The sequence below is a fragment of the Bicyclus anynana genome, chromosome 12, assembly GCF_947172395.1.
Source record: "Bicyclus anynana chromosome 12, ilBicAnyn1.1, whole genome shotgun sequence".
NCBI lineage: Eukaryota > Metazoa > Arthropoda > Insecta > Lepidoptera > Nymphalidae > Bicyclus > Bicyclus anynana.
In genome coordinates this window covers 5,894,635-5,918,046 of record NC_069094.1, presented here as the reverse complement: position 1 = coordinate 5,918,046, position 23,412 = coordinate 5,894,635, and the positions used below count along the sequence as shown (strand labels likewise).

At 36.0% G+C, this 23,412-nt stretch overlaps 1 protein-coding gene across 1 annotated transcript in view; it reads left to right on the top strand.

The window, feature by feature from the left end:
* LOC112050831 (acetylcholine receptor subunit alpha-like) overlaps positions 1–14,182 on the top strand; it is a 56,674-nt gene extending 42,492 nt beyond the window's left edge. Inside the window, exons 7-10 of the mRNA XM_024089193.2 lie at positions 290–436; positions 4,066–4,260; positions 6,659–6,872; positions 7,474–14,182. Of these exons, the coding sequence (XP_023944961.2) occupies positions 290–436; positions 4,066–4,260; positions 6,659–6,872; positions 7,474–7,668 (751 nt within the window). The 3' untranslated portion in view covers positions 7,669–14,182. The remainder of the gene's footprint in view (positions 1–289; positions 437–4,065; positions 4,261–6,658; positions 6,873–7,473) is intronic.
* Positions 14,183–23,412: the final 9,230 nt, after the last annotated feature.

The window sequence follows — 23,412 nt, the reverse complement described above, 5'->3', positions numbered from 1 at the left end:
GAAAACAACAAGAAAATAAATATTTAAATAAAGTAAACTAAAATTAAAAGAAAAATTAAATAAACATGCTTTTTTTTGAGTCCTTGCAGTAGGCAGTGCTTTTTCGCATCTATGACGTGCACGCCATTGGTTGTGTGCAGTGTAAGAATACCGGATATATTTGTTGGTGTTAACTTCGTCCCCCTAAAAAAACAGACAATTTTGTTGAAGTATTTGAATGCGATACAAGTCCAATAGAAGGTAATTGGTCTTAGCTCTAAGTTTCTTGATACTATATGTTTTGTTGCAGTATATGCGTAACTGTAGTGGTGCTCAACGTACATTTCCGGTCTCCACAAACGCACCGGATGGCGCCGTGGGTGAAGCGCGTCTTCATTCACATCCTGCCTAGACTACTCTTCATGAAGCGGCCGCAGTATAAATTTGACACGACAAGGTATTGTAAATCAAGATTAGTTATGATAGACTACCGAATCAGTGAAGCTTCGCTTTGACTTATTTAACTTGAGAACTTCACATGTTTGGCTAGAGTTACGCAAGCAGCCAATAAGGTTTAACCTATTAGTAACAAACAGAATCTTTAGCCGCTTTATACATAAGCTGCTGCAGATTCTTAAGAAGATTAAGGAGAAGATGCATTACTAATAGTTCTGAGATATCTTAATTTTCTTTTTATATATATTCAATAGCGTCACAGTAGATACCTAAATAAACTAACCTAAAGTAATCTTAAGGCAACAAAGTTTTCCAAAAATACAAAACAGTTTCGAAATATATAAAAAATGCACTAGATAATTTTAACAAAATTTACTAATTTAATAATTCAAAGACACCAAGTTTTGAGACAATACCTATGTCAAAATAATATTCGTTTTGAGCATTGTCAGGTCAGCCGATGCTCTTTTCCAATAGGTAATGTTTTAATAAATAATATATGTGATATCTACCTACCTACAACAATATCCGACATTTGATATTGAAAAATCAGTAGGTAAATCGTATAGTTACAAAACCTTCAATTTAGACCACTTGTTTGTACTTACTCGACAGGTTCAAGACGTTAAAAATCCATGAACATATAAACATGATACACCTATGGGTTACACTTTATAAATTGTATGTTTTAAATGGAAACTAAATACAAAGACCCTCGAGAGGCAAGTTAAGTGAGGTGACTGGCATTGTTGTAAAGACCGCCGGCACTTTAACGTAAAACTGACGCAATACGGGTTTTGTCATTTTGATACCTCTACAATTCGTACAAAAACAAAAATTAAAGTAAAACTAGGTGACATAACAAACTTATAATGAGGTTGGAACTCTACATGATTAAGTGGGCACTTATATGAAGTCGCTGTGAGCCTGCCTACATGCCGTAATGTTGGTAACTCAATATTAAGTGGTGTTAAGTTTAAATATTTGCGTCGCGATCAATACTTTCCCCTCGCTTCTATTTACGATTTTACAATAATTTTTATTCATTACATTGTGAATTTAATTAACGATTCATTATTGTCATGATATCAAATCCATCAATTAATGAAATATTATTATAGTGAACACGCAATGTTAAACTTTGTCGTGTAGCTGTACTAATTCTGTCAATGCTGTACTAATTCTGTCAATGCACTTCTCTTGATCAAAAAGTCCATCATTGTAGCGTACTAGAGCACGGATGAAGTAACATTTTTAGCTCTAGGAAAGAGTATTTTATTTTGTTTGTTACCTACAAGCCTACATAAAACGAAAATGTCTTTTATTAAGATTAATCTACTTCTTAAATACTTTTAGATTTTATTAAATGGCGAAGATCTAGTCATGACACGCTCTTGGACCAAAAGGTATTCATCTCTGTCACTGTCTAACCCCATACTAAAGATAGAAAGAGATACTGACGAAAATGAAGCTCACAGTGTCGAATTAAGAATACAAAAACATCGCTACAGAATGGAGCTACAAGACCTGACTATTCTACGCATAAAATCTCTAAGAAGGTGTTTCTTTCGCCTCACTTTTCTGAGCTACCACTCCTAGGTTATAATTATGTTTTGCAATCAGTACAGCTTTGTAAATTCATTTTCAAACCAAACAAATAAATTGTTTTCTAACCAATTTCTCAAGGAAACTACAACAGCTGATTGCTTATGCATGTTCTCGGCGAACGTTAAAGATGGCGCGCCGCATTCGAAGCGTTGTGCGAGCAGTTTACGTAACGATCGGTGGCCGCAGCGGGGTCTCTAGCCAAGTTACACATCAATTCTCTTTCTATAAACGCTAACGCTTCCAAACCTAACGGGGATGACAATCGTTATCACGTCACGTGGTCAATTTATCAACTATCATTCGCAACGACATATAATGGACGACAGACTCAATAATCACTGTCGTTTACTTGGCTCACACATTTGACGAAAGATTATGTTGAAACTATAACATATATATATATATATATATATATATATATATATATATATATATATATTTGATATTTGTTTAGGTAGCATTACCGGTCGTAAAAAGACAATTGAAGATCCAGACTCGACTACACTTATATGCCTCCTTGTAAGGCCTCTCCAAATTGAATCTTTGTTCCCCTCAATGGATGATTGGGCAGATTTATTGTTAACATCTAGCATTATTGTATTTAAAGCAAGATTAATCTTACATTACAATGTTTATGAACTAGAGAACAACCGCAACTTCGTCCGCATTAAATTCAGTTTCACACATTCAGATCTCGTGATAAAATGTTATACCTATATAATATGTTGCTCCTCTATATTCCAGTGAATTAATAGCGGTTCAAACAAACAAGCATAGGCAGACAAAACTTTTGAAAAAGTTTGTTAACTTTTTGAAAATTTTTGAAATCACTGACAATACTATAATAATATTCCTGTTTTTTTCAGAATAATTTCAAATACCTAATTCTTATCTACATTCACTTGGTTTTTTATATAGATAGGTCTTCTAGATGAAGTAGGAACTAATAAATATTAAAATATATTTCATACGAAAAACAACAGTAAGTATATTACAACGATGCAAAAATGTTTTGTAACGTTGTTTGTCTCAGTAACATAACGTTAGTAGTTTGTAGATACACTCAATGACCTATTTTTACAGGTGTTTACTCACCGGAGCGAGCTTGAACGCAAATCCACGTATCGATAGTCTAGCTAGAATCTAGAAAAACTGAGAATAGATGATGTGTCGATGAAAAATCGATGGAGGTAGTAAAAATAAAATATGACAGCGGAAAGTTGTGCATGCTCTCATAATTCTAGTTATAAGTGGCAGATAATGCACAGTATAACCCGTGAGCATTAACTTGACACTTGGCTACCAAACATATCCATACAAACACAGTACAAACGTCATTCGAGCCAGGTGTCAAGTCAATCCGCACGAGCTGTAAGTAGATAATGTAGTGGTATACCTACTCTATATTAGCTACGTTAAATAATTGACTGATGATTAAATTGATTTCGCTTCAACGTTTCATACTCGAACTGCTAAGGTGTGGAACATCCTTCTGGCGTCTGTTTCTCGACACTTACAATCTAAACACCTTAAAGGCAAGAGCGAATAGGTAGGTACTTTCCAGGCAAGCGCGGTCCATCCAAGATTTCATCATTGTGTTCCACCACACATTATTGCCCTCATACGCAAGCCTGTAAATAAATTCGTACGTCCACTGCAGGACATAGGCCTTCTGTAGGGACTTTCAAACATCACGATACAGAGCCACCTGCATCCAGCGAATCCCTGCGACTCGCTTGATGTCGTCAGTCCACCTGGTGGGGGGTCGCCATTCCAGCACTTTGAGACCCCAACGTCCATCGGCTCTTCGAACTATGTGCCTCGCCCATTGCCACTTCAGCTTCGCAACTCGTTGAGCTATGTCGGTGACTTTGGTTCTTCTGCGGATCTCCTCATTTCTGATTCAATCTTCCGAACTCCTCTCCGACTCCTCATTTCTGGTCCGAACTTCGCTAACATCCAATGTGTTATTGCGCACAGGTCAACTACATTGGTTTGTATAACATGATAATGAAATCCCAGGTCGCGGTTTACGACGTGCGGCGTGGTGGTGCGCTGCGGCGGTGCGGCGCGACCGCTCTACCCGTACCGGCTGGCGTCCGCCGACGACGACTGCTGCGCGCCCGGCGCCTGGCCGCCGCCCGCCGCGCCCACGCGCCCGCTCACGCGCTCGCCCAGCAAGGAGGACCTCACGCACACCACCTACGTGCAGTCGGGGTACGCTGGTTATATTACATGTGTGCATTACGTGGTGTGCGCTCCACCGTACCGGCTCGCGTCCGCCGACGACAACTGCTGTGCAAGGAGGACCTCACGCACACCACCTACGTGCAGTCGGGGTTCATACTACACATTGTGTACATTACTGATACGCGCCCGGCGACTGGCCGCCGCCCGCCGGATCGCGCGCGAATTCCCGTGCGATACATGTCCATTTGTTATTTGGTCTTAGCGCTCACCACCTTGCATTCGGGGTACGCTGATCAAAGTACATGTGTAAGTTGCGAAGCGATGCGCTCTACTGTATTGACTGGCGGCCGCCTAGGAGAGGACGTAAGAGTCCATTACCTAATGTGGTGTTAGCATGACGGATTACGCTTCAAGATCCTGTAGCACCGGCTTAATACGAACTACCAAGTAGAAGCCTTCATCACACGATGGTGCCGGTTGTTGGCAGAAATAAACTTATTTGTTACGTACCAGTTACTCAGTGCTCATTATTTTCATATAGAGACATTGTAGAGGCCTATCCATATCCACTAGAACAATTTTGTTCGAACATTTTATTCGGATAACGTTTTCCCCCTATATCAATGAAGCTTAGCTCTGAACAAGTTTATCTTGTCAGCGAAAATGCATGAAATTCGTTTTGTATCTAGACAATAAATAAACAAACTGGGATAGGTACTAAGCATTCTGTATATTCATTCAGGTAATCAAATATGTACTGCTGGCCTAGTCACTATTTTAGTATTTATTATCAACCTATTAAAATCAAATCAATTGACAAAATGTCATCTACATACTGCATGATATCCACCAGTAAGCACCGGATGACATTTGTTACATAGAATCTAAATTTCGTAAATGTCAACTAGTATACATCATAGATACGTGAATTAGCCTGATGGACGTGTGATTAGATCGTAACAATTAATAGCAAGAATCGAAACATTATCTATACATTGCTTATTGTTGGTAGAAAATCATTCTTTATTTCTCTTAATCAGTAAATTCCCATCTTCTATATTTTATCTGCTATATTGACGAAGTTGTCTTTAGGGCATTGTCCGAGAAAGTTGATTAATCACTTTATCGGGTGACTACAAGCCTTCATTATGTTTTCTCCCTGTTCTTACACGTCTAATCAACTAGCAAAACAAAAACAAGATGGAGTCCCCTAATACCATAGCTTTAGTAGGAAAGCGGAGTTAATTAGGAATATTGAAGAGAGTGCATTTTTTTCATACCATACAAATAGTTGTTTATTACATTTTTATATTGCTAACGAAACGAACACAGTATAGATCCTTGAGTAATTTACTTATAGACTTGTTCAACAACAAACTAAAACTTATATTTGGAAATAATTTCCCAAGTTTCCGTAATAAATACTTAATTAACTTTTTTTATTAAGAAATAATACAATAAAGAACTTAAGCTAACATATCCTAATAAGTAGGTATACTAATCAAGCCCACGTGGAATGGTGGCAAGAATACTGGCTGCATTTCCGCGCTGGACAGCCAGGCTGATCCTTTGCGCAAAAAATGAGCCAGCCCAAACAGTCACCAGTCGAGGGACCTAGCCGGTGAAATGATTCGAAGAATTTTAATGGCGCTGCCACTCCATGGCCCAAGAGACTCAATAGCAAAAAGAACAAATATGTAACTCTCAGTCAGAGAGGCATACCTACTTGTGCCGATAACTGGTTTCAGCTTTGATTCTCTGTGTAACATACCTAATAAATTTTTAAATCTATTAATTTTCTTCCGAAAAAAAATACAGTAAAATTCCAATCTTAATCTGTAAAGAAAAACGGAGATCTTTTCTCTCTCTTCGAGGAGAGAAATTTTATCTATTTTGATTACACTTAATTATATTTATTTTGTCATCTTTATCTGAGGTCAATTGTAATTTACACACAGGGGTTACAACAAAGCCTTCTAGGTGATCAGCACTTCAATATCTTTAAAAAGATTTCATGGGCGCTTTTTGATTATGTTGGTAAAAGTTAAGATCAAGAGGAAGATCAAGATTAAGATATGATTAGCGTTTGATTTTATAATCTGTATTTAAATTTATACCGCCATACTTGAGCTTAAAAAGATGAATGATAAAAGCTCTCGTTGATAAATGTTTGTTGAAATTTATGAAATCATCCAATATAGTAGACCCGATGTTTTACATACAACGTTTGAGACACGTGATATTTAGATATTTCTTAAAATGCAAAAAATTAAAAGTTGGAGGTGCATGCCCCGGACCGGATTCGAAGCTACGCCATCGGAATCGAAGGCAGAGGTCATATCCACTGGGCTATCACGGCTAATAATTATTGATATGAATACAGAACAGACAACGCTAAAAACTAACGCTGTTATGAAAATCATAGGTTAGGTGACAGTAATCGCTTCGGAGGCAGCTGCGTGGTGCACGGGTCGAGCGAGGGCGGCGCTCTGCCGGTGCCCGAGGAGGAGGCCTTGAGTCCCGTGCCGGAGCCCCCGCAGGGCTTCAGCCACTCGTCCTGCCCGCCCGAGGTGCACAGGACGTGTTTCTGTGTACGCTTCATTGCCGAGCACACGAGAATGCTCGAAGACTCTACTAAGGTATATTATTTTTATGAACTTCAGAAACATTTATAAATATGTCCCGCTCCTCTACATTTACTTGGAAATATTATGTTAGTGGATACGACAATAGTCTCTGTCACTTCTCGCTATTGAATATGGGCCCAAATGTAACAGTAGATCTACTAAAACTTGCCTTTGATGCATTTACAGTAATAAAATTCATATGTACCTATTTGAAATTCACGCAAAACGCCAACATAAGGCGATGCCTCTTTAGTGCGTAGCACGCATTGTAAGCTACACCTGCGTTGCATTGACGCACGACTTCGCAGTGCAATAGGACAGTCAGTCTCAACAATGCATACAAAACACTGGCCACTGTATGTTGTTCATTGAACCGTCGTCTGCGATGATACAACGCTTTAATGTGGCATGTCATTTTAAATATATGAAAAACGGCTCAACGTCGACGCTGCTACGTCGCAACATAACAATGCACTAATGGGGCATCGCTCTAAATGTAACTGTGAACGCAATGATTGACACCTTCAAGATCGATTGTACCGCAATACTTTGCACGTGTGCATTATCAATTTCACAAAATGGATTGGGATTTAAAAATATACGATCTTTTCAGGTAAAAGAAGATTGGAAATATGTCGCAATGGTGCTGGATCGTTTATTTCTATGGATATTCACGCTAGCCGTCCTGGTCGGGACGGCCGGCATTATTCTACAAGCGCCCACGCTTTATGATGACAGAGTGCCCATTGATAAGGCCTTCAATCAAATCGCCACCTCGACCCTAGTCCGGTGTCCGCCTCCATCATAATGGGGTGTAACTCTTGGCGAAAGGACCGCATCACTGATCAAACGATCACCCATAATCATTTTTGTAAGCGTATTTTATATCAACAATTTACTTACAATACGATTACTATAATAAGTTGACCAGGGCGCATCCACTGTATAGGATCTTCTATTTGTGTCAGAAATAAGTATAATAATTTTTGTTCCAGTATGAGTATTGTTTTAGGAAGACCCTAGACAAGTGCATGCTAGGTATCATGGGTAATGTAACGCGCTAATATCATAAGAATAAAATTATATTATATCAATTGCAAAGTGCAAACACAACATTATGAAAGTGACTACATGCGACTCAACGTTCGGTCCGTAAATAAATTGGTACTGTAATTTGTTTGTAATTATAAATATGTAAGTATTATATTGTTTTATAATATAACAATATGTGCCTATTCACAGTTTTATTAAATTTAGTGTCCAGGCGTTTATCAGAGAAAAAATTCTGCGCTTTGATTTAGGATAATTTTCGCTCGTTAACCATAGTCATGTGTCTAATAACTTTTTATTTATTTATTAAGGAAAATCTATCGTTAATACATTAAAATCATGCTTATATTATTACAATTTTAAGTTATGTCAATGCTTAACTATTTAAAAGATTTTCACAACATTCACAATTTTTTACAGAGTATATGTTATGTCATAATAGGTTGTTTGTTGTTTGTTTTAAAATAAAATAAACTTATTTAGATCAATTGAATCTACATGATATTTAAATTTATAAAGGACCAATTTATTTTTTTTAAGAAGACAGATCCTTAATATACCTATAATCTAGAGAGGATTAACAGCCTAATCCGTATTAATAAATACGCCTTGTCGTACGAATATTTACGTGCTATCTAGGCTATGAATATGCTAAAGGCTAAAAAAATATTTCGCACAAGGTTGGGATACGTAGCAAACAAATTACAGTCATAAATTTTGAACGGTCGCGCGGTCGCCGCATCGTACTAACGCACACCCGTCCTGCCGACACGTGTTCTATTCCACGACACGTATTTTTGGTGTCACGTAAAAAGAGCGCTTGCTGCTTTGCTCGGCCATTTGTTGACGTAACTGGTTGATGTCCAAATACATAAACTGCGGGTGTTTTGAAATATTATGTTGAAATTTTTTAGAGATAATTTCAAAAATTTATTATATTGATACAACCCTACCGGAAATGTATCAAGCCAATCAAACCAAGCGATTGAGAATTTCGGTATAATGCTACGAATACTATTAAAAGTATGTAACTTTCGTAATAAAAAATTAGGTACTTCTTGAAGTAACTTAATTAATAACATATTAATTATTTGGCTATATAATAAATGTCAACAGCCGTGATAGCCCAGTTATGGATGGAGGATATGACCTCTGCCTCCGATTCCGGAGGATGTGGGTTCGAATCCGGTCCGGGGCATGCACCTCCAACTTTTCAGTTGTGTGCTTTTTAAGAAATTAAATATCACGTGTCTCAAACGGTGAAGGACATCGTGAGGAAACCTGCACACCAGAGAATTTTCTTAATTCTCTGCGTGTGTGTAGTCTTCCAATCCGCATTGGGCCAGCGTGTTGGACTATTGATTTAACCCCTCTCATTCTGAGAGGAGACTCAACAGAAATCAGCTTTCGCTTCGTCAAAAAGTCCGCCTCTAAAAGTACCTGGCCCATTAGGCTGGGCGGCGTTACTCTTTGTATAGCGATTGAACTTAAGTACTTTTTATAAATAATAATAATTATTATTTAAGCATCACAATGTTATGTCAATGTTAAAATCGGCGCTACCTCTTCCACACGAGATAAAATTTGAAAAGTAACTATGAATTGTGCTGTATTTTATGAAGTTGCTATTAAAAATGTCATAATAACATGCAGGCAGGCAAATTGTTAATTTAATTGTATAGTGTGAAAGGGGCTTAACGTGACACCCGCAATACGTCATATTTTACATTCTAAGATTAATATTACGTAGTTCATCTCTCCTACCTTCTTAACTAACTTCTGTACTAGTATTTCATCAAGTTGAATAGTAATTTAGCGGTAAATTTGTATTAGGTATACTATACGTAAGCCATCTGTCAAAACTTCTTGCTCACGTTTGTTGTTGTTGTTTAGATTATGTAGAGATTTTTATACCGGTTTTCAGGGAAAAGCAACTCTTTTCTTTTAAATTATCTAAAACTATAAAGACACAATGCAAAAAAAAAGTATCATTACAATCGACGATCAAACTCGGTGATTTATTTGAATATTTCAGTCTCTGTATTTTATATTTTAAACAAATTAAATACTAAGTAATCAATTATAAAATATTAGAAATTATTCATCAATTCATTTACAGGTTTGTTCCTTTTAAAAAGTGATTCCTGGTCCAATGATCATGCCAATGATAGTGATGACTATAAAAAAAAAAAAATTATAGTTTAACAAGTCTTATTCAAACGCTAACTTAAGCGTATATTGTTGACTTAAAATGTGTTGTGTTATACACATATTTTATATAACAATTCTTAATTGACCACATAAGAAGCTGTTTGTGTGATTGAAGTAATATTTTCTATGTGTGAACTTTGATCAAATGAAATCGACTATAAATATAAAGATGTATCTATAATGTATATCGGTTCATCATCAATTTCATATTATTTTACTTTTACCTAAAATCTTAATAATTTAAGTACTTAGCTCTTATTACAAATCTTGTCTTACATTATATCTTCTAGGAGTAAGAATTTTCTTGAAATTTTTCCAAGTACCTATCAAGTCGTAGAATAGAACATGTATAATAAATATATCGATTTTATTACTTATAAGAGACTTTTAGACGTTCAGAAATTTATAGAAAAGGGGTCATTTTTATGCATAAAAAAAATAGATAGAAAGATGTTATTTTCATTAATTATAAGAAAATTCAACATAATCACTTACTATTCACTCATACCGTGCTTGGGACTTTAATTACTGTGACATCATAATTAAAATTTAAAAACATAAGAATTGTGACGTCAGTCTTTGCCGGTTTTCATATAAGTGACATTGCAAAGAAACGTCAAAACTGACGTCACTATTTATGCTACTTAACTTTACTTGCTACACCCTTTCTACCATAATACTGTAGATAAGATCTCTATCTCTTCCTTTATACCATGATGAGATGTGATAGAGAAAGATAGAGACGAATTCGAAACTCACACTGTCGAGGTATAAAAAATTCATTACAAAAATTTAGTAATGAACTTTTTAGGTCAGTCTAACTAGGCTATGATATGTATGTATCAAACCTAACAAATTCCATGTTGTTTTTGCAACAAAAACCACTAAGTCCAGGTGAGTGTTTCAAAGTCCGCAAAGTCCATTCTGTTTTTCTTGGTTTCGTAAAGATATTCCTCAAAAAGCTTAAAAAAATAATATTCTATATTCATTTAAAAGATACATCAGCACTTTTAGTACTATAGCTAATCCAATTACGATTAGTGATAAAAATATGAATTTCTCAAAAGTTGTCAAAGTGGACAATGTGGTTTTTGAATCTAATAGACTCAAATAGCGATGTTTTGTATAACTCGCAAGCGCGAGATTGGAATTCACTTCTATCTTTCTCTGTCTATAGTATAGTGTTAGAGAAAGATAGAGGTGAATACGAAACTCGCATTAACGAATTACGGAATAGTAGCTCTGATGAGAATGTCGTAGTGATTCAGTCCCTCGAACACATAGTAGGCGTCCATCCCGATTTTACATAATCCGTACTATGTTATATAACAAAATGAATTTATACTTATTAATATAAAAGTAAAATATTCCCATAAGATGTAAGTAGGTATGAAATAAACATAATAATTTAAGGACGATTGCTCAATTTTGTGACCGAGTATAAAGGAGATCACCAATTTTCATTATTAAGAAATCCGTATCCAAATACCTGACTCCGATTTCACTAAACTAAAGTAATACTCACACAAAAAAAACTGACTAATAGGACAAAAACATGATAAAAAACGCACAAAATGTTTTATATTTGTTTTTGTCCTCGTGCGATTATCTTAAAAATTATGTCATCATGAAAGGCATGCCCCAAAATAATATAGATCAAGTATGAATGAATGAATGAAATATACTTTATTGTACACCAAAAAGAATAATAACAAGCAAGCATGTAATGGTCATATAAAGGCCTGCATCTTATATCTATCTTTAAATTTTTCTTTCCAACACCTTTGTCCTTGTTCCAAGCTATGAGTGTCTATGCTTAATTTACCAGTCACATGTTAATCGGTGTTATAGTTTTCGAGATCAGTGTGACAGAAAAAACATATAAACTTAGCCAGTAATCATGCAATTTTTTCTCAAAATCGATTATTCGAAAGATGGTGGACTAAGATAAAGCATGAGACCAAACTCGCTTGTCAAACTTGACTTTTTCATTAAGCAAAATACACTAAGAAAATCTGCAAACTGTCAAATTGTTTGACAAACGCATTTGATTTGACAAAAAGTTTGATCGTTAACAGGGAGCTTAACGCGTTCAACCAAACACATTTTTTAGCTTAAGCCCTCAATCGCACGAGAGTTTTTTTATCAGATGTTAAAAAACATTTAAATACAACAAATGCATTCCCATGGTAATGTTCACACGACAGCGTTTTAAAAACACGATGTCTTTTTATCGAACAGTGTTGCATTTTCAATTTTGGGCGTTAGAAATAGACCATGAATTAAATTAAGAACGTAAACAAAAGCACCAACGCTGGGTTTCAACTTTCAACGTAAGCTTTTTAAACTCACGTGCGAATGAGGACTGACAAGCTTATAAATTAATAAATACCTAATTGAAAGTAATGATATATTATTAATTTTCAGTGGTCAAACAATTGTTAAATTAATTATATACAAAATGATTTATGATTGAATGTGTGTGTATAGATATTATACGATATGTTTTTTTTAACAAAAGCCTTTTAAAGGGATGGGATTGAGAAGAAAAATATTATTATGAATTATAAATTTGAAATTATAAACTGGTATTTGTGTACAAAAAATAAAATATGCGAAATAAACGAAAAGCTTATAAACTCTATCAATGTTGACACCTATTTAAATTTTAAGTAGGTATTCTATGCACTTGGATAAGTGCACAAAGTAAAATTGCCCAAGTTTTGTAATAAATTAATGAAAACGTATTGGAGATTCAATATGTAAACAAGGCTCGATTCTTTTTTTAAGCATCCAGAAACGCAAAACTTAAAACAGTTGTAAAAGTTATACCCTGTATTCTGAGGTTATACCTAACATAATGGAATTAGAGATTTTAAGTAACAGTTTCAATTGTCTTGCTTATTCCTATAGCACATTATTCTAAGGATTCTAAAAAGAGTTCATTTGCAATGCATTATAAAGTGGTGATACATCATTAATTACTATTGATATTTTTAAGAAACAACATGCTCTAACGTCGACGATGAAATAAATAAAACTATTTTACATACTACGTTCAAAACAAACTTATGAATAATGATCCTGGCTTGGCTTGATGCTAATCGGCCATACACCGAAAAATGTAAATGATGAATATAAGTGTTTATTTTATTTTTAAAAATAAGATTGTTAACTCTTAAGTATGGACGTGGAACCTCGTGGTCTGCGCTGACTGAGGAAAAGACCGCAGAAAATTATAATTTTATTAATTTAATATTTTTTTTTTAAATTGTAATGATGATATCTATTATTGTAAATTATAATAAGTTCTGTATGATTTGAAAGAGCAACCGTTGAGTTTCTTGCCAGCTCTTTTCAGCAGAATCTGCGTTTGAACTAGTGGTAGAGTCTTTACAACAGGTAAGCCTTGACGTTTCAAAAGTGGCTACTTGAAATACCTAAATGAATGTTAATTTGATTTAGTTACTGTGTGTCTACCATTCATTGACTTTAATCTGCCAATAAAATAGCCATTGTTCTTCTACTTGTTATTGTCATTATTCCTTTATAATTTATTATGTCCTTGTAGAGTCCACGTCCAGGATAATTAAACAAAATAACGTCCATACTTAAAGGCAAAGCATTCAGGTAAATAATCCTACAATCGAGCCATTGATTCGTAACCGTCAATGTATAGGAGTCAACCAATTATGTAAAAAGAAAAAAGAGGTAGGTAAGTTATTCGCGGCGCAAGTGGCACGTTAAAACTATGCTAATTAGCAAACCTGAGCTCAGTCGCCGCACTGTCATCGCGCCGTTGACAACGCAGCTGAAATTATTTTTACGTGCCAGTTGTAAACTCGAATATGGTTTATGTAATCTATCTACCTTTTTTCTCTTCTAACATCATTGGACTCAACGTATGAAAATTAAAACGGTGTTATGTATTTAGTGTGTATAGTAAATTATTAAGTTAAGCACATTGGACTGCTCGCAGTAGAGTAGCGCAGCTCAATTGTAGAAAAGTAAATTTGTAATTTACCTATTTATATTGTTAATAAAACCGTTATAAGATAGAACTGGCATTTCAATTATTTCAGTTTCTTTGATGATACCTTCGTTCATTCTATTAGGCATAGGCGTGGTAACCCTTCATCGGTATAACGTCCAAGATATAAACTTTAAGGTGTCCGAGCCAATGTGCTCAATAAAGTTATATATCGTACAAAAATCGTCTTTGTCTGAAGACAAGTCTTCAAACAGTGCGTGTTACCAGTGTCGATTTATGAATTCGAGACTTGGTCGCTAACTATATACGAAGGCTCAGAGCCTCTCAGCGTGCGATGGATTACCTCTGCGTGATCGAACGAGGAGATCCGCAAAAGAACCAAAATTAACAAAAGCTCAGCTCAAAGTTGATGATGATGATGATGCTGATGCTGATGATGATGATGATGATGATGATAATGATGCTGATGATGATGATGGATGATGATGATGATGATGATGATGGTGATGATGATTATGATGATGATAATTAACCGTGGAGCTATTAAGACTTTTACTTCGTATATTATGTTTCGCATGTTCATCTATTTAGATCACTATATATTCATCATCACACACGTAGAGAATTAAGAAACTTCTTAGGTATGGTTTGCTAAAGGTTTCCTCACGATGCTTTTCCGTTTGAGACACGTGATATTTAATTTCTTAAAACGCACAAACCTGGAAAATGCATGCTTCGGAACGGATTCAAAACTACGCCCTCGGAATAGAATCCAGAGTTCATATTCTCTGGGCTATCACGACTTACTTAGTATCTATGACCCTAAGTGCTCAGTTTAAGCGTTAAGTTTCAATCTCAAGTTACGCAAACTGAAATGGACCGTCGGTCTCCGGAGGCTCTTTTGTTTAACGACATTGAATATATCAAAATTACACGAGAAAGCTTTCCAACTTGTGCAAAGATTTTTCCTTTTCATCGTTACTTCTCCCGTACATACAAATCCGACAATAATTTATTACTATCGCCGACAGGCTAATTCTGAATTTGGCAAATACGAATTTAAATTGGCGACAAGAATTTATGACCTGTGTATAGGTATACAGTTAAGCCGTGATAGCCCAGTGGATATAACCTCTGCCTCTGATTCCGGAGGGTGTGGGTTCGAATCCGGTTGCGGGCATGCACCACCAACTTTTCAGTTGTGTGCATTTTAAGAAATTAAATATCACGTGTCTCAATCGGTGAAGTAAAAACATCGTGAGGAAACCTGCATACCAGAGAATTATCTTAATTCTCTGCGTGTGTGAAGTATGCCAATCCGCATTAGGCCAGCGTGGTGGACTATTGGCCTAACCCCTCTAATTCTGAGAGGAGACTCGAGCTCAGCAGTGAGCCGAATATGGGTTGATGACGACGTATAGGTATAAATTATAACGACGGCTCACGGTTTCACCCTCGTAATGCCCGTTCCTGTGGCAATACTGAGATAAAATATAGCCCATGTTGTATGTGAAGATACAGCTTTCTAATGGTGAAAGAATTTTTAAAATCGGTGTAGTAGTTTTTGAAGTACCTAAGTAAGTCGTAACAAAGTCACTGATACAGCTGAGCGACTCGCGAAGCTAAAGTGGAAAAGGGCAGGCCACATCTTTCGAAGAACCGATGGTCGTTGGGGTCGCGACCGTTTTGTTTGGAAGTCCATACAAGAGGCCTTTGTCCAGCAGTTGACGTCCATCGGCTGTTAATGATGACATCGTAATAAACAAACAAGAATTTAAAACTTCACCATTATCAATCCATATACAGCTCAATATTGAACTCTTCAGAATGGGAGGGGCCCTAGGCCCTAGTCCAACAGGATAACCCAATGCGGATTGGTAGACTTCACACACGTAGATAATTAAACCTTGTTATAATATTTAATTATACAGCATTCATGCACTTTCATGCACTAATCGAAAATACGAAAGATTCATCGACGAGCGTAAAATAGGGGAATCGCACCCCAGTTTTCCTATTTACCATGATGTGATACTGACATTTAAACTACTTACTCCTGTTACTACAGAGTGTGATGAATTTATATACTGTATAGACTGCATTTAAGTTTCGAGTGTGATGAATTTATATACTGTATAGAATGCATTTACGTTTCATAAAAACGGCTTAAAAGTTGTTCCCAATGCTAAGCGGGGAGCAACTATTTGACAAGTTTTCATATAATCTTCTGTCAGTTCCCTGAGATATGCGAACGATCATCTAGGCTTTATTGTACCGTAGGTACAATGTATGTCGTTGGTAGTGAAACTATTAATAGTTATTAGGTTAACTAGCACTTAACTGCAATCACGTCTGGTAAGCGATGATGCAGCTTGAGGTAGAAAACCTTTGCATAAAAGATGGCTATTCACTTCTGAATTTATGAATTAATAAGAGTTATAGCGACCCCCATACCATGAGATTAAAAAATCATCCTCATTTAGCATGTAAGGAAGAACCACTAAAAAGCTCCATGTAAGGAAAGAACTCCTTTTTTACACTTTATAGATGTAGTAAAATACATTATACATGCCAAATTTCAGCTTTCTAGTTCTAACAACTCTAAAGTTATCTTACTGAAAACTTTATTATATTTATTAGAAATTAAATTAATTAAAAAGTGACACTATTTAAATGGCAATTGTCCTACCTCTGTAAACTTTTTCATGTGTCTTTAGACAACCGTTTAGGTGATAGACCGAGAGAGATAGGTGAGGGCGGGGACTTGACTCTAACAAAATACTCGTTTAACTCTTAAAACCTTACAAACGGTTCCTTACGAACGAAGAATAGTGGTAAAAAACCCCTGATGTTTTATAAATACCCCACAATATGTAAAAAAAATCATCCCCACTTTACATAAAGGGAAGGTACCCTAAAAAAATTTTCATTTTACGACTTTATTCACGTTTTTAATGTACATACTCAAGCTGAATTACATCTTTCTTGTAGTAATAGTCTCTATGCTAAAACTCGGATAGACGGACATATCGAAACTATGCGGGTTCCTTGAGAACTACAGAACCCTGAAAACAAGTAATTACTTGTTCGTACTGCCAAAATTTATTAAAAAATACTTAAATTTTTTCTCGAGTAAAACAAAGTAAAAATGACTCTTTTAAAACTGAACTGATCTCTCATAACATTTTACGTAACAGCTACACGCTATTGTTCTCTGAATCCCCGCTGTACGAGTAACAAGCTCGACATTTTTGGGATAACATTACCAACACGACTATCGCGAGTGCTGCACAAAAATCTTGTCTGCCAGTTAGAGCCAGTCCACACGGCGCGTCCTCAGCGTCGCGTCTACTCAGCGCTGACGCTTCATCGTTTTATACATATACTTAATAACTGTGTTCAGACGATGCGCTGCGTCGACGCAACGCTTACACGACTGAGCTGCTACCCCCGAGACGAAATGACGCTGGAACTGGAGCACACATCAGTTTCTTGTGCGTTGATAGTTGATAATAGGATCAAGGCCAGACGTCTTTTCCTATTCATGGTTTCTATAGACTGACGATGGGTTTACAAAATGCTTGCTACAACTGTGCGTCGCCGTTGCTACGACGGAACGTTAAGATTGCGTCGTAGTAACGCTGTGATGGCCTAGCGCCTGTGTGGCCGGCTATGCGTCAAAATATTTGCGGTGCGACGATGGAACGCGCCGTGTGGACTGGCTCTTAAATTTCACAGTTGAGTCACAGTAAAGATATACAAGGTCCATTTGGAAATACACGAGCATTTTTTTTGGTTTGATGTTATATTACTTAGTTTCATTATGTTTTAATTTATTGATCACAGACGTTAGACTTTTTTTTTTTATTTTTTACAAGTTAGCCCTTGACTACAATCTCACCTGATGGTAAGTGATGATGCAGTCTATGATGGAAGCGGGCTAACTTGTTAGGAGGAGGATGAAAATCCACACCCCTTTCGGTTTCTACATGCATCGTACCGGAACGCTAAATCGCTTGGCGGTACGTCTTTGCCGGTAGGGTGGTAACTAGCCACGGCCTAAGCCTCCCACCAGCCAGACCTGGACAAATTAAGAAAATCTCAATCTGCCCAGCCGGGGATCGAACCCAGGACCTCCGTTTTATAAATCCACCGCGCATACCACTGCGCCACGGAGGCCGTCAGATAGACTGGGATTAGAAGGTGTCGTTACGAATTAGCATAATAGGAAACTTACATATATTAGCAAATATGTGGATGTTTTATTATGGTAGAGCTATGCAATGATATTTTATACTAAAGATGGGGCACTAGTGCATCAAAACTGAGGCGAACTAATGTGGAAAATTGACTTAATTTCATGTAGTCGCTTATTAAACGACGAACGTTATTTAAACAAATAATACCTTAATATCGATTACAATGTCGAGTTGCGTGTTCAAGAAGTGTAAAAACTATATATAAATAAATATATAATGAAATTAAAGAGAAAATTGTGCATGTGTGCGCTCAGTGGATTCGCTAAATTTGGATCACTTTTTGCGGTAATTTTGTAGGGACGTAACCTATCTATAGTATAAAATTATCATTGGAGCTATTTATATAGAGATAAACTATTTATTTATTCGGCTAACAACAAATACATTAATTTAAATTTAAATGAATTGAAACTAAAAGTTAAGTAAATTGCATTTAAGTTCATGTCATCAGGAAATTGATGTTCATTTTATCATTAGTTTTATAAGTGGTACGAAGTTTACCGGGTCGGTTAACAATAGTAAAAATAATCAGCATGATAAAGATTCCAAATTGCAGGTTACGTAAGACTGGTCGCTGAAAAGGACTGTAAATTTTTAGAAGTAATATGGCATATTAATAATTCAACTTTTTTCCCTAATTTTTATTCAAAAATAACATCAAATAACAAAACTTTTAGAACGGTTCTTTTTATTTACAAAAAGGCCTTTTACATCGCGAAGATCTAATATAACAGACATTTCTTTGAAATATTTTTCCCCGACGGAAAAAGTAGTCGCAGGCCTAAACTTTTTCCGTGAAACCGCTGCCGTCGTGGAAAATTTATTTTTGTCGGTTTTTGCCAGTCTTTATTCAGTATTTTCAGTTGAAGAGTTTAATTTGATGTTCTCGTAACTTATTTCCCGGTAGGAATGTATGTTGTGATAGTGTTTACTATTTTCTGCAGATGCCTGATGACTGACCTAACTGATAGCTTTTCATGGTTTTATAAATTAACTAGCGAGCACCCGTCTACTACTACGAATACGGTCACCTGGAAATCCTGAACCATTAAATTATACGTATTAACCTTCATCTTGAATTGTGGAAAACCATATTAAAATCTAGAGGGCTATTCTCTAACGATGTTTTGTATAACTCGCAAGTGCGAGTTTCGAATTCGCCATTATCTTTTTCATTCTATAGTATCGTGTTAAACAGAGAGAGATATATCGTTACAGAATAGCCTAGCCGTTGCATAGTAAACCTAAGGTAAGGTACAGATGGATGATGGATACGGGTATGGGATTTTGTTTTATTTCTAACTAGCTGCAAGTGACTTCAACTGTCCGTCTATTGACAACAAGTTAATTGTTTTTGAGTTTCTCTCGAGCAGACAGACAGACTCTCATATGTTACTATATTATATTATGTTAGGTACCTACGTACCTAATCATTGCCATAGATATTCTATGACATTTATACGTTTCTGTTGGAATACTTGTTATTTTATATTATCTATCTCCCTAAACGAGTTTATTTTTAAAAATAATATTAAAACTATCTAATTATACTACCTAAACTTATTAAATGTGACTTACTGACTACATGCCTATTTTAATAGTTAAATTGTAACTTTTGTGTATAAATAAATAATTAGACATGTTTAAAAAAAATTATATACTAAATTTAAATTATATCTAAAGACTTAGATGTCGTAGAATTCGTCACTTTCTTTTTACTTTCTTTTGATTTTGTGATGGGATCCCTGTGGCTCTACCTACCTCCGATGAACAGAAATCGCTTAATATCCCACGCCATGACTATACCGAATTTGCGGATTCGGCACGCGTTGTCAATTTCCGGGATTTTCATAGCAAACATGACGACCAAATATGTCATTGACCGGACAATAGGCTTACCCGTTTAATACGTTAGAGTTTAAAATATACCTGCATAATTTTGATTTTCTTTTATTTTTTTTTATTAGCTTGTATTTAATCTGATGGACTACTTGTAATACTTGGAATGTGTCCTAAACAATGATAATTTAATACTATAGATTGGTTACTTCCCAACAAGATCACCGCAAAAAGTGATCCGAATAATACAAAACTGAAAGCACACATGCACAATTTTTCTTTAATTCCATTATTTATTTATTTATATATATAGTTTTTACACTTCCTGAACACACAACTTGTCATTGTAGACGATATTTAGGTATTATTTGTTTAAATAACGTTCGTTATTGAGATTGAGATGTGAAAATATCCTCTTTTGAGCGCGTCATTTTTCATGACCTAGTAACACATCTAACAGTATTTAACATCTTTGGTCCTAAAGCGCAATGTATGTATTATCAAAATAAATATTAATTATATTATCAAAATAAAAGTAGGTATGTATTATCAAAGTATACGAGTATAAACATCAGAGTCACACAGTCGACGATGGAACGAGCTATGGTTGCAGTATCTCTGCGTGATCAAATCAGAATGAGGAGATCTGCAGAGGAACCAATGTCACCGACATAGCTCAACCAGTCGCGAAGCTGAAGTGGCAATTGGCGGGGCACATAGTTCAAAGAGCCGATGGACGTTGGGGTCCCAAGGTCTGGAATGGCGACCCCGCACTAGAAAGCGCAGTGTTAGCCGACCCCTGACCAGGTGGACTGACGACATCAGCCGAGTCGAAGGGATTCGCTGGATAAAAAAAAATACAATTCAAAGTTCTATAACTTAATACCTACTGGGACTAGATAGAAAAGCTAAAATTTTGCTTTTAGATTTGAGATTCGATCTATCAAGAAAGAATTTACTTCAGGATCACCCAGGTTAACTAGTTAGAGTTACCCATATTTAATACGTTTTGGTACAAATCTATAGGCTATGGTTTTCATGAGGTGGACCGGACCGGATTGCTGGTCAGTCAATTATATATTACTAGCGGACGCCCGCGACTTCGTCCGCGTAAAAATCGATGTCAACTTTCAACCCCTATTTCACATTCTATTTTGCAAGTTTTATAACTTATACCTAATAAATAGTCCACTTATCATTTTACATTTACAAATGTACCTAGAAAATTTTTCCGTACAAACTTTCTACCCCTACTTCACCCATTTCTGATTTTGTTTTCGCGACAAAAAGTATCCTATTATCCTTCTACGTATTATGGTCTCAAATCGTCTTAAGTATCATTTTCTACCCTGCCCGTACCCTACCCTACCCGTAATCTTCCCTTTCCCTACCCCTAGGATAGGGGTAGGCCCTACCCTTACCCTACCCCTAACCTAGGCATACACTCCCCTACTCTGCCCTACCCCTACCCTACCTGTACCCTACCCTACCCTACCCTATACCTTCCCTACCTTACCCCTACCCTTAGAAAATCGGTCCAGCCCTATGAGCGTGGTGCGATGACAAAGGAAATTAGAGACTTCTATGCTAAAATTATAATCTTTGGATCTACTGGACCGATTTGAAAGATTGCTTTACCAATAGAAAGCTACGTTATTTGCGAGTGTCATAGGCTATGTTTGATTCCCATATTCACACAGGAACGGGAACTACGTAATTGAAAGCGCGGGGCGTCATGTAGCGGAATTTCTGCGTCTTTTAGAAATTTTGTATTATCTCCGAAACTAAACATTTAAAAAATGTGACAAACTTACAAACTTACAAACTTTACCTCTTTATAATATTAGTATAGAGTATAGATTACACAAAAACTAACATGTTTTTCTTGGGTAAGATAAACGAATCAAATCGCTTAATGTACTACGAAAGTTAACCGTACTCATATGAGTTGAAAGTGAACAAAAAGTGAACAAGGAAAAATAGCTCGCCCATGTACCTAATAGGCTGAAGGCAATCTCGTAGAAAAATCTCGAGATCACTTCACTAGCTTTCGTCAAATCAGGACCCGCACCCAACGTGACTACATAACATAGCTACGTGTTACATAGACAGGATCTAATACAAAACTGTATAAACAAGATTGTCTGTACATTTTAAGTATATTAGTCTTATATTTTTCTTAAAATTAACAATATCAAAATACGTACCAAATATTTATAGAAATAATTAAGAGTTTAAAACTTTAAACCGTAAAACCATTACGGCCACACCTTAGCAAGTAGCTCCCTCATTATCAACCCATATTCGGCTGAGCTCGAGTCTCCTCACACAATGAGAGGAGTTAGGCCAATAGTTCACCACCCTGGCCCAATGCGGATTGGAAGACTTAACACACGCAGATAATTAAGAAAATTCTCTGGTATGCAGGTATCCTCACGAATTTTTTTCTATATCGTTTGAGACATGTGACATTTAATTTGTTAAAATGCACACAACTGAAAAATTGGAGGTGCAAGCCCCGGACCGGATTCGAACCCACACCCTCCGGAATCGGAGGCAGAGGTCATATCCACTGGGCTATTAATAATAACGAATAGAATGTATAATACGCAGTATGTGGCCATAGGTAACGTTTATATCTTTACAACATAATTTAACCCTATTGTTATATGTTGTAAAGAGAACTACTGTGTTAAATTAAAAAAAAAAACCCCTATACCGATACGATACCTTTCGGTTTTGTACCTGACTGGTTGGTAGGTACCTTTCTAATAATTCTTTAGTTAAGTTTCTTTAGTAATTGGGCAAAGAGTATGCACAAGTACCTTCTTAAGCCTATTTATATTATAAAAACCTCTATATTTTTCATGGAACTTTAAATATCATGTCTTTTTATTGACAAAACCTGAAGAATACCGAAAGTACTTACCTAATCTTTATGTTTATTGCCTATTCAGAAAGTCTGGAGAGTGTATTCAGTGCCGTTTTTTGTTGGATGACAATAAAACCTAATAGGCATTAAGTTTGTCTACGGTCTACTTGTAATGCGATGAAAATCCATATAGGTACTAATATGAGTAGCTACAAAGATTTTATACTATTGGATGTGTCACTAGCGCGTCGTTACTGAGGCGAATAAGAAGAAGAAGAAGAAGAAGAAATATACTTTATTGTACATTAAAAACAAAAATAAACAATAACT